Raw genomic sequence first — 13,091 nt, forward strand, 5'->3', positions numbered from 1 at the left:
TCGTCGAAGGGTCTTTGATCGTAGTGTCACGTTAGCAGCATCCTGCAGTAGTGCATGTTCATGATCAAGTTGCTTAAAATTCATAATATCGTTCCTAAGGGAGATGATTTTAGCAGGAGGAAAATACATGGAAATAAAAGCATCTTTACACTTATTCCATGAATCAATACTGTTTTTAGGCAAAGATGAAAACCGAGTTTTAGCACGATCTCGAAGCGAGAACGGAAATAGCTTCAATTTAACAATATCATTATCCATATCTTTTTTCTTTTGCATATAACAAAAATCAACAAAATTATTAAGATGGGATGCGACATCTTCATTGGGAAGGCCGGAAAATTGATCTTTCATAACAAGATTCAGCAAAGCAGTATTAATTTCACAAGATTCTCAATTAGCATCGAGAGCAATCGGAGTACTAATAAAATCATTATTATTGTTATTGGAAAAGTCACACAATTTGGTGTTATCTTGAGCCATCGTGACAAAGCAAGCAATCCAATACACGAGCACATGAAAAGCACACGAAGAAGATGAACGGAAGAGGGGCGAAGAAAAGGAAAATCTTTTCGAAAATCGTTTTAGAAGTGGGGGAGAGAAAAACGAGAGGCGAATCGCGAATAACGTAATGCGAGGAATGAGAGTTTATAATGGGTACTTGGTATGTCTCGGCTTGGCGTAGATCTTCCCGGCAACGGCGCCAGAAATTCTTCCTGCTACTTCTTGAGCTTGCATTGATTTTTCCCTTGAAGAGGAAAGGGTGATGCAGCAAAGTAGAGTAAGTATTTCCCTCAGCTTTTGAGAACCAAGGTATCAATCCAGTAGGAGACAACGCACAAGCCACCGAATACCTGCACAAACAAACACCAACTTGCACCCAACGCGATAAAGGGGTTGTCAATCCCTTCACAGTTATTTGCAAAGTGAGATCTGATAGAGATGGATAAACGGTAAAGTAATATTTTTGGTATTTTTGGTTTATGGAACGGAAAGTAAAATATTGCAAAGAAAGTAAATAGGAAACTAAAATTGTAGATCAGAAACTTATATGATTGAAAGTAGACCCGGGGGCCATAGGTTTCACTAGAGGCTTCTCTCAAGATCGAAATTATTACGGTGAGTGAACAAATTACTGCTGAGCAATTGATAGAAAAGCGCAAAGTTATGACTATATCTAAGGCAATGATCATCAAATCTCGGCAAACACGCCGCAAAAGAGTATTACATCGAATAGATCTCCAAGAACATCGAGGAGAACATGGTATTGAGAATCAAAGAGAGAGAAGAAGCCATCTAGCTACTAGCTATGGACCCGTAGGTCTGTGGTAAACTACTCACGCTTCATCGGAAAGGCAATGGTGTTGATGTAGAAGCCCTCCGTGATCGAATCCCCCTCCGGTAGGACACCGGAAAAGGCTCCTAGATGGGATCTCACATGTACAGAAGGTTGCGGTGGTGGAAAAGTGGTTTCGTGGCTCCTGGTAGGTCTCGGGATATTTGAGAATATATAGGCGGAAGAAATAGGTGGGTGGAGTCACGAGGGGCCCACAAGGGTGGGGGGCGCGCCTCCCGACCTTGTGGCCGCCTCGTGGCTTTCCTGACGTGCACTCCAAGCCCTCTGGATGTCTTCTGGTCCAAGAAAAATCATCGCAAAAGTTTCATTCCGTTTGGACTCCGTTTGGTATTCCTTTTTTGCGAAACTCTAAAACAAGGAAAAAAACAGGAACTGGCACCGGGCTCTGGGTTAATAGGTTAGTCCCAAAAATCATATAAAATAGCATATTAATGCATATAAAACATCTAAAATAGATAATATAATAGCATGGAACAATCAAAAATTATAGATACGTTGGAGACATATCAACGGTCCTCGCGACGCTGATCCCTCCAGGCGCCCTCGCGAGGCTGGCCTTGCCAGCGGTTCTCACGAGGCTGGTCGCGCCAGTCCTAGCGGGGGTCGCGGTTGTCCCAGCATCGTCTGCCTCGTCCTCCTCCAGGGCCGTAGCCTCGGTCGTTGCGCTTGTGGCGACGACCGAGGCGTCTGTCGCAGATGGCCATGAGCTCCTGGCAGTCATTGGTGTTGTGGATATGCACGGTTGGAAGACACAAAACGGGCGGCTTCTCTTGGATGACTCCGGGTGATCGCAACCGCGCTTCATCTCTGGTTCGGCCACGAGCACAGCTGGTCCCTTGTGTTTCACGTCCTTGGCCTTGGTTTTCTTGTCTTTTGGGTCAGCCTCCGGAAGCTCCAGGAGGGAGAGGCGTCCTTCCTCAGCTCTTGCGTATTTGGTTGCCATGTTGAACATCTCCAGAGCCGTGCATAGGTCCTCGTGTATGGCGAGATCTTCCTTCATCTTGACGTCCCGGATGCCATCAGTGAACGCCGAAACGGTGGCCTCGTCCGACACCTTGGGGATCTTGAGGCGAACGTTGTTGAAGCGCTGGATGTATTTGTGCAAGGTCTCTCCTGGCTGCTGCTTGATGCGCCGCGGGTCACCCGCGGCTAGCGGGCGGTCGCAAGTGCCCTGGAAGTTGGCGACGAAGAGCTCTCGCATCTCATCCCAGGAGGAGACCGATCCCGCGGGGAGGTTCAGGAGCCACGAGTGTGCGCCATCTTTGAGGGCCATGGGAAACCAGCTCACCATGACCTTCTCATCGCCGTTGGCCACCTGGATGCTTAGCTCGTAGAGCTGCAGGAACTCGGCAGGGTCGGGGTGCCGTCCTAGTGCGGAGGCAGGTCATGCTTGAATTTCCCTGGCCAGACGATGCTGCGCAGCTCCGGAGCAAACGCGCGGCATCCTGCCATGGTCACCGGAGCCCGCCGTGGAAGGGGAGCCCGATCTTGGCGCTCGCGCACCACCACCTCGGGCGACGCGCGGTCTTTAAGTGGCGGTGCTGGGAGCGTGCGCGCCTCTCCTTGCGGCCGCTGCACCACTTGGCAGCTTTCCTCGTCGTGCGCCGGCGCCCTGCACGGCGGGTCGCACCGTGGAGCCTCACGCCTTGGCCCGGGGACGACGTCTTGCCTGGGAGGTGGAGGAGGCGCACTGTGGGCCACGTCGCCTGCGAGAGGCGGCGGGGGAGGCAGTGAACGGGGCGGTGCAGGGGCCTCTCTAGCTGCGCTGACGAGCTCGGCGATGCGGTCCAGCCAGTCCTCGTAGAGGTTATCGGTCGGGCGATAACGCAGGAGCTCGCGTGCCATGAGCAACGCAGCATGTGCGTTCGCCGGCCCACGACGGGCATGAGAAGACAAAGCAGCCGCCGGGATCAACGATAGAGTGGCGGTGCGCCCATCACGCCGCACAGAGGGCTGCATCGACGAAGCCTGCTGCTCATGGGCCGTAGGGCCAGTGGCAGCATTGGCCGCAGGCGATGGGGAACGACGGGGAGCGTCGTCGCCTGCCGGCGCCGTCTGGGCGGCGAGGGTGGCCCGGCGCTCAGAACTCGACGAGCATCCGCCATGGAGACGGCGAAATGGCGGCGAGTCGAATGGAGGAAGAGAGGCTCCGACACACCCCTACCTGGTGCGCCAAATGTCGGATTCAGGGCTCCACAGACCCTGGATAGATTCGAACTCTGGGGTGCGTGTGAAGAACACAACCTCCCCAGTCCGCCTACTCACTGAACCCACGGCCTAGCTCGATGAACTGGGAGTAAATGGGACAAGGCAGTTTACCCAGGTTCGGGCCACCTTGTGGTGTAAAACCCTACTCCTGCTTTGTGGTGGATTGGCCTCGAGGTGGGCTGAGGATGAACTAGTACAGTGGGAGAACAACCTCAGGAGGTGTGTTCTTGTGTTTGGGTGAGCTGGTGAGCTGATGAATGATCCGTCCCTTCTACGGTGGTGGCTAGGCCCTATTTATAGTGGCCTTGGTCCTCTTCCCCAAAACGGAGGCGGGAAGGGATACCACAACGGCCAAATTCGAAGGGAGACAACTGGTACATCCTATCCTGACAAAAGGTGGTCTTCGCCTGCAAAGCCTCTGGTCGTGACGCCGTGGTGGGCTCGGCGATGACCTCTGTCCTGCCGTCCTGGCGGTCTTGGTCTTGTTGCATGAAAATGGAAACCTTTGGCTGATTCCTCGGGACTCCACGCCTGCTCTTGCCTCCTTACACCAAAGAGGAAACTGTTGTACTGCGCCCGCCTGGCCTTGGTCGTCACTTCTCACGTCATCCAAACCTCACGAGGTGAAGGCTTGCATAGAAATCTCCGCTCCTCAGGAGCCAGCTTGAGGAGGCCGCTCCTTCTGGAGGTCTTGGCACGTCTGCCTCGCGAGGGTCTTGTGTTGTTGATGCTGAAGATGGGCCGTTCCAGGCCGTCAATGGAGCCACTCCGCGGGCCGCAGGCAGGCAAGTATGGGTACCCCCGTTCCCAAAATGTCGACATTTCCTTTAGAATTTTTTAGCCAATTGTCCAATGTAGTGTTACTATGCAATACGATCTTCTAGTATGTTCTATTGTGCAATGTGGTGCTCAGTTAACTATTTGGTTTATTTGTTGTGGTGTTTAGTTAACTGTTTGGTTCAATTCTGCAATGTGTTGTTCAATTGTTGTGTGTACAATTTTCTAGTGTTATGTATGTGGAAAATAAATCAAATTTGGCTATACTAAATACATAAGAAACATATACAATTACGATATACTAGTTGTTAAGCATGCTTGATTTGGTTTACTGGCTTTTCCGTGTGGCTCAGATTAATCTGTCGCATCTGCGGTGTGTTTATTTTGCACTAACATGTTTTATTGATAGTATGCCAATTCTCACTTAACCTGGTCAATATCTACCATATGTTGCTGCGTAACAATGGGAGACACTGAGGCTTACCATTGAGGTTTACACATGATCCTTTGGCTAATAGCACATTATTGTGCAACTGCAGGAACCGTTCTAATATTTAAGTTTTCAATAATTTGGTCTCGCATATGTAGGTCCTGTTGTCAGAGGTTTAGACCCATCGTTCGACCCAATTTGTGTATGGGGGAAATGAGATGTCCATAAATATCAGTGAAGTCGAGAAATTCAGAAAGATTGTTAGGATAAAGAAACTAGCGTCGAAAAATAGCAAGATCTTTGTCTGCACAATGAAGAAGACATCAATCAACTATAGGATGGTACTAACTCTTTTACTTTGTTTTTTTCCTATGCGCCATTTCAAGATTTAGAGAAGATATTTATTCATATCTTTGTTTTCAGTCCTTTTCAAAGCAGTTCACTGATGGTTACCTCTCAAACCACCGGTATGGTCAAGAGGTGAGGAAGGTATTCATACAACATTCACGATATAATATTGAAGTCTTCCTCAAGATGACGAAGGACGGGAGGGCAATCATCCACATCCACAAGCCTAAAGTTGCAAGGACCTTCAACATCGTTAAAGGCTCAATATGTATTCACCTTCCACTTCAGCAATTTTCAAGACGAGATATATCTGTCTATTTACCATCTATGATGCTACATTTTAAAGGTTTTAGATGTTGCATGTGAAACTTGTTGCTGTTGTGTAATGGGGTGTGAACTAGCTATATGGTGTAACTGAGTGCCGAACTAGCTATGTGATTGTGTACCCAGATGTATTTCTATTATGAAATCCGGGTTGCCGTTACATGAATATGAAATATATTGTGTGTTTGATATGAAATGTCAATTTGATTACTAAATGTATAAAAAGTAATGGGCTAATTAGCCTACTTATTGGGTTTTTATACTGCAGATGGCTACTCATACAACTTCGTGGCCGATGACCTCAGACAACCCCTACAGTTTCTAGAACTAGACATGTGAGATCAATGAACAACCACACACGACGTTTCAGTCAACTATTGCGTTAGGCCACCTTGCACAAACATTTCCATGGGAAAAATGTGTGTAATGGGCAGCATTATTTCATATAGTTTCTTCTAGGTAGGCATGTTTGTGTTGTACTTGAATAACGCAAACGATATACACAGAAAAAACGTTTGCCGCCCCTATCACAGACGAGTTTATGCAAAAAATTGTGTGTGATGCACCATACCAACGGAAAATTTTGTTCGGAATTCATTGTGTGGGATGCTAAGCACATGTCACATGATTTTGTCCCGCACAATTGTTCATGACAGCTCACCCGATTGCACACGAGCTCTTTTGCTCCGAGTGTGTGCTATCGCCGACGATTTATCTGGGTCGTGTGGGATGGACCCCCTATCGCCCATGTTAGCAAGGCGACGGTTTAAAATTGTGTCACCGAAAGGGGGTAAAAACCGTTTGCATAGGACGTCCCTGCACTAGTGTTGGATGTTTATTTGTTACTTATCTGGGTATTTTAGACCTTTATGTCATTATATGCTAAAGTATGATGGTGCACTCAATTTTTGGGTTTTCTATTTTGTTGTTGCAAAAATGAGTGTATATGATATCTATATTGGCTTTAGTGCGGATCTATCATATTCCATTCTCATCATAAGGCATGCTTTTCAATCTATTCTCATCATAAGGCATGTTTTTCAGTCTATGCAAGTGCTCCACATGCACCTTTCAAGTAGTATTGGATTTCTTTTGTGATGATGTTCAGAAGTGAGATGACCTTGCAGCATGACACTTTGTAAGGATAGCTAGTTCTAACCAGCCATGTGCCATTTCTTGCATTTGTTGTCAAAATCAACTGGACACCCCGTGCCCACAGGCTCTATACCGCGTGCACGGGACCCCATGCCCCTGGCAACTTTAGCCCATGCGCACGGGGTAGCGGTTCCAAGTGCCCTTTGATACGGGGCGCGTGGGGGTTAGGGTTCCCACTCTCACCTATTACCCTCACACCCTTGGTGTCTCACGCCACCGTCGTCGTCGCCTCTACCATTTTTCTATCGATCCCGTGCCTTGCAGGTCTCTTCCTCGGCTCAGTTTCTCAAGGATGGTTTCCTCCTTTGGTATGCGTCGATCTGATCCGATTCTCCTTGTAAAATCCTTTAGTTTTTCCATCATATTCTCGATTAAGGTATCTCAACTAGTAGATGATGTTTTCTATCCGTAGAATCTGTGTAGAGTTGCATAAAATTACCTCTGTTTGAACCATGCATTGATCTCTTCTTGCGTTCGGTGGTTTTTGCAGGTTGTGTGTATTGTGGTGTTTTTTTTGCATATGACCCCAGGGATGTGGTGGTTTTATTCTTTTCACTTCGCACACGTCTATATGCTACGAAGAGAGCCAATGGCTGCATGGTTATTACAAAAAATTGGAATAAGAATTCTCAGTCTCAGCAATTAATTAGTACCAAAATTCATGTTCTCGTGGAAACGGGAGAGGTACCTGATCTACTAGCCACCTGCTTCAAGATAATTATGGCCAAAGACTGGGAACAAGTTGAAGGGTCCATCAGAACGGCTGCCAGTTCCTTGCCGCCTTGAATAAAGTATGAACCGTTGAGCTCCATGTACTCATTTAGCATTGGCATGCACTAATTCATGCATCATGTTGGATCAATAGTATTACCCATGCATGCATGTACATTTCTCTCGAGTAAGGGTGGTGTCATTCTTTGCGTTGTGCTGATCAGTCCTTGGTCCTCTGCTTAATTGCTCAAGGCTTGTTGCAGCAGGTGCATTTGTCCTGCTCGTGCTTCATGGCCTGCAGATCGAGACGGTGAGACGACCAAGCTCTCGTTAACGTTCCATGATCACTGGTAGTGCGATTAACAAAACATATTGACGGATGTAGCCTAGCTGGCTAGCGCCGAGCACGTCGACGACGACATACCTGCAGCTGGCTCTGGAGGCCCTTGATGTGCTCCACCGCGAGGTCCAACATGTCCGAGGTGCTCGTTTGCTGTTTCATCCACAAAAGCTATCAGCACGGTCGCTTCCGCTGTGCGTAGTGTGTATATGCGTGCGTGTGGTACGTACCTTGTCCATGTTGGGCACTAGGTCCTGCAGCTTCCTGAGCTTGTCGCTGATCCTCGTCCTCCGCTCCCTCTCGGCGATGCTCCTCGGGTGCGTCGCGCAGCCGCGCTTGGCCCGCACCTTGAACGCCACCTGGTCCTGCTGCTGCTGCGCCTGCATGTACTTGTCCATCCCCGCCAGCTCCAGCGACGACGAGCTCGCCATGCCACTGAACTGCACCCACCACCGTACCACGAGCTCCACGGAATTAAAGATCACGTACAAAGTTTAAGTGTGAGGGATCGATGAATGCTGCTGACCGGCCATCCTGGAATGTGGGGTACGTACCTGAGACTCGTAACCGCCGAGATCGAGGGTGCCGATGATCTCCCTCGACTCATCCCACGGCCCTACGATGGAGAAGCCCCCGCTACTGCCGCTGGCCGAGAAGGAACGCGACACGGGGTGCTCGCTGCCCGAGTGCGCGGCAGCGCGGACGGCGTCGGCGCTGGGGAATAAGGAGGCGCCCTCGGAGATACGCGAGAGGTGGGCAGTGGTCTGTTGTCCGCCGGCCGTGAAGCTCAGCTGGGACTTCATCTTCGTGCTGCTACTGGCGTGACGGTGGGCTTCGCCGCCGCTGCTGCCACCAGCTACTCCGGCGCCTCTCGAGCCATGATATCCTGCTTGATTTGTTCCAAGGAACGGGCCCAAACAGAAAAACAGTTAGTGATTGCTAAACTTCTTCATCCTCTTTTTTTTTCCACACAACCATGCTGCTTAATTATGCGAGTATTTTTAATTTTTGGCGAGACAGCTAATTTCATCTTGACGAGGAATTATTCTCAAATTAATAACGGTAATGATAACTTCCGAACATTCGGAAGTTAAGCATGGCAACCCGAACGGGTTTAGATGGCAAGTTTAGTTTGTGTGAGATTAGAAAAACATGGCAATTTTCTGACAAAAAACAAAAAGGACAAAGTTGCCATCCCTATCAACTAAAGTTGCCATCCCCATGAACTAAAGTTGCCATGTAAAAACGTTCGGGACAAAATGCTCAAAATCCGAACGTTCGGGAGTTATTGGATTCCATTAATAATGGCTGTCAGTTCCAAGCATTTAATTTGCAGGCAAGCTTGATTCCTTTTTAGTTATGCAACCATTGATCTACTAGTACATGCCATGACATGTTATGCTTTTGAACGATAGAATCTTATTCTCCTCATCACAATAAATTAATGAAGTCATCGGCCACTAAAGGAAAGTGCAGGTCCGTGTGGAGTGCACGCGACGACGCCGGATGCATCTCTGTAGGCTCGCGTAGGTTACTATTTTCAGCAAAAAAATGCGTGACGCACGGTGGATTCGTCAGCTGAACCTGGTCCAAAGACAGCGTTGGGGCCACCACACGCCAAGCGGGCGTGGCACGTGGTTCTGCCGTCGACCAAGTCAAGTTGCATTTAGTTTTGGTTAACCTAACCTTGGCTAGGGTTTTGAGCAAATAACGAACCATCACTTAACGTGCATTAGACGGTGCAACTAGCCATTGAAAATATATAGTGTGTGTGCAAATGGGGCATGTGGGCCAGGCTAAGGCATTGACCCTTCACTAAAGTCTTGTTGTCGATCAAGGCTTTTGGCGACATTTTAAGCCATTTGCTACATATAGTATTATTATTTAGGCGAGCAAAGGGAGTCGAGAAGGTACACCGATTTAAGTAGAGAGCAAGTGGTCAAAAGAAGAAATAATCAAGTGCAACTAGGATTATAGAATCCGTACAAGCTAGAGACACATGAATACAAAAGGTACATGGAAATTTATAAATGTGAGTTGTTTGAAGAAAACCAGTGATGAGTAGCCCTTTGTTTTGCGTCCCTTCTAGGCAGTTTTGAGAGAGAGAGAGAGAGAGAGAGAGAGAGAGAGAGAGAGAGAGAGAGACGTCACCCTCTCATGGGAAAGACTCAAACTCATCGTAGCCCTACTTCCCCTCCCCTTTCTTGCAAACTAAGCAGATTGATGGTAGGTTTCAACCTCTTTTTCGAAGAAAAAAAACTAAGCCATGGATCCCATACTATCTGATATGATAATTACATCAACAGAACAAGCACGCCACCATACAATATCCACCACTGCAATAAGACCACATCTCTTTCGCATGATGATCCATATGCACTGATGCCGACAGGATCCAGAGCTCCCCGGAGATGACCCCCAGGGAGAAAACGAAGAGGCGCCACAACTCCCTATATGTCATGCCAGGCGAGGGTTTTCTCAAGGACCCTTAAGAGGGGAGAAGACGTCACCACAACCCCTTGCATGCCCTGCCAAAGGGGGTAAGCGACATCCATTGGCGCCATCGTAGTAGGTACTGACACTCATCGGTTTGAGCTTTTGCTCGGTGTCACCTCCGTCTCGCAGTGATAGTTCTTTGGTTACAGCCACCATGCCGAGATCGGGAGACTAGACTGGTACAACGGTGATGACGAGCCTCACACTAAGACCCTCATCCGCAGCTCACCTCATTGTCCTCACGGTCAAGACGAACAACCAACACCACCATCACGCAGCCCGCTGAGAGAACCTTGCTTGTCTGCCTTCCATGCCACCGCCCCAATGTTCGAACCCCAGGCAAGAAGCACGGCAGAGGAGGGGGCGGAGACTCACCTTCACCGCCCTGTTGGGTCAAAGATGGCCAAGACCAGAATTTCCAACCTGCATGGCGAGACCAACCACTGAAGGGCGGCACTCAACCACTAGACATCGCCTTCAACAAGGTAACAACACAATTTCGCCGCTACTTCCCAACCAACCAAAGGCTAGAACATGAGTGTTCACCCTGAATATGAGCGGCGTTTCAGTCAAAAACTTGATGGAGGATCTTGCGAAAGTCACGCCAGCTAGTACTTCAAGCCAGGCCGAAGTGCCGCTAGCGGAATTAGATCATAAGGGAATTTCTATCTACACTGGGACTATAATATCATATTAGGGAGGAAGATCGGAATTAGAAATTGATAAAAAAGAAAAGATATGGGCTCAGGTGAGAAGAAAACAAAAGATATCTATTCTAGTTCTATCATCAGCTATCGGTTCGAACCTAAGAGAAATCTGGATAATGTTTCCTACCCTGATATATTCTAGTTCTATCATCGGCTATCTGAAGAAGATGATTGAATCAAAAGAAAAAGCTATTTCGGAGTTTTATTAACAATTTGCTTGTGTACGTGGGGACCTGGTATTTTCAGAGTCCTTATGCGAGTAATTACAAAAGAAAAAATTTCAACAAAAATGTGAATTTGGCAAGTGAGATGTGATCCCACCTAAGATCATCACGACGGCTAATGGTTCTCGCAAAAAAAAATCACCACAGCTAATGGGGATTTTTCCATGTTGCAGCGCGGAGCTGGCTGTTGCCACTCCACACTATCGTGAACCGGTCGGCAACATGCTGTGTCATTTTACGTCGGATACGAAATGAGGGCGAGGTGTAAATCACTTAGAGTATCTTGTTGGTTCAAAGCAAGTTTAGGGGTTTACGTAAAAATAAAATGAGTTGTAACAGCATCATGCATCCTGTCTTTGCTATTGTACGTACCAGATTAAAAAGCGGCATGTACTACTAGTATGTGCAAATGTACATTTATAGCAGAACTAGTTTAACCAAAACAGGCAGGAGGCGCCGGTAAAGTTGCGCAGTCTACTTCACACACACGGTGCAAGTTGCAGGTGGTGAGCTAGTGGAGCTGCACTTTTGGGGCGCCCCCCTGGTAAAAACAGCGCTGCTTTATTCTGTCCTCGATCGGAAGAAAGCGATCGCGCGCGCCGAAATGTTGCTCTTCGTTTCTTTCACGGCGGTGAGAACAAAAACATGGACAAGATGGATGTTGCCATAAGACATTTCGGGTTCTCCTTTCCTCGTACAAAAACTACGGAATTACGCGCGCTAAACAGTACAGAAACCACTAGCAAGAAAGGCATTAAAAGCAGGCGGGGATGAATTCAGCTAGTGTCAGCAGCGGCGCTTATTACCGTCATCCACCATGAGGTTGGAGAAGAACCCCGCCGGCGAGCTGCTGTGCCGGGCCAGCATGTCCGCTCCGTCGTCCTTCATCTCCCCCTCGCCTCCGCGGAACTGGCCGTGGAGGAGGTCGTTGCCGCGCCCCAGCGAGATGTCTCCCCCTCCGTAGCGCAGACCGCCGCCAGCAGCGGCGGCCTCGCTGCCCTCGTGCTTCCCGTGCGGACCCGACGAGGAGGAGGATGAGGGCTCCCCTACTCCCGCCGGCAAGAACCTCCTCATGTCGTGCAGTTAGCAAAAATAAGCCCCCTTCCGGCACAGCTGCATGCGGCGAGGGGCGACCGGACACGTACTGGTAGATCGGTCGACGGGGTGGCGCGCTTGGGTCGTCGACGGCCGGGGCTATCAGCTATCGCTCGCCGGTCTGCGCGTGTGTTTGGGCGTGGAATATTGGCGTGGCCTATCCTATGCGGGGTGGTGCAAGTGGGAGCTAGGGACCGAGAGTGGTGGGCTTTAAAGGGGGGACGGGTTCGCGCAGCGCAGGGCCCCGTGATTGGTTCTCGGGGCGGGTGTGGCGGCGTGGGGACCGACCGGGTGGGCGCTGCAGCCTCTCCAAGTGGAAATTAAGATCGGTTGGGGGCGCGCGTCTTCTTTCGGGTTTCAACTCTCGCATCGCAGGAGCCAGGCGGTGATGGCTCAAAGGGGAAACCCGACTGCTTCCTCTTATTCCCATTTTTTTTGTTGTTGCGAAAGGCTTCCTATTCTTATTCCTGCCTCTTGGCACTCCATTTGGGATGCTACAGAATAAGGTTTCGCTCCTGTGTCTGTGCTTGCGGATCTAGTCTAGTCCGTTATCCAGTCTAGCTTTCTATACGTGTTCAAATGCAGCGCTTTACCCGTCTATCCGGCGGGCAGGATAAGTAAAAAAAAGGTTGACTTAGCTAATTAGCTCGCAAATACACTACTGTATAGCGCAGATATGGTGCAGACTTTAGTGGGTAGGGTACTACTGTACCAATACTATTTCTTCCTCTATTTAAGTACTCCTACTTGTACACCCCAACGTAATAAGCAGGGTACCGCGGAAGAATCTTGACAGCACATCTTGATCGGAATCAATTCAGATGTACGCAACATTTACACACGCAAAATAAAAGAATTCTTGGGGGAGAGAGGCAGTCAATCTGGCTCCGCATAGGCTGCATGCACATGCGTTCCCTCCAGA

The 13,091-nt window shown here is 48.9% G+C and overlaps 1 protein-coding gene across 2 annotated transcripts; it reads right to left on the minus strand.

Annotated features, from left to right (window-relative positions):
* Positions 1-4,717: 4,717 nt before the first annotated feature.
* Positions 4,718-12,597, minus strand: LOC109751356 (transcription factor bHLH128). 2 transcript variants are annotated; one of them, XR_002230098.4, is made up of 6 exons: positions 11,881-12,597; positions 8,202-8,533; positions 7,878-8,087; positions 7,732-7,800; positions 7,285-7,602; positions 4,718-7,189 (listed from the first exon to the last, which is right to left on the minus strand). XR_002230098.4 is itself a non-coding variant. In XM_020310255.4 (5 exons), the coding sequence occupies exons 1-5, from the start codon at positions 12,146-12,148 to the stop codon at positions 7,555-7,557; spliced, it is 927 nt and encodes a 308-aa protein (XP_020165844.1). In that variant the 5' UTR covers positions 12,149-12,597; the 3' UTR covers positions 7,211-7,554. The 2 variants fall into 2 exon arrangements, 1 of the variants encoding a protein (XP_020165844.1); XM_020310255.4 differs by lacking the exon at positions 4,718-7,189 and having other exon boundaries at positions 7,211-7,602.
* Positions 12,598-13,091: the final 494 nt, after the last annotated feature.

This window comes from Aegilops tauschii, chromosome 6 (assembly GCF_002575655.3).
Source record: "Aegilops tauschii subsp. strangulata cultivar AL8/78 chromosome 6, Aet v6.0, whole genome shotgun sequence".
Taxonomy (NCBI): Eukaryota; Viridiplantae; Streptophyta; class Magnoliopsida; order Poales; family Poaceae; genus Aegilops; species Aegilops tauschii.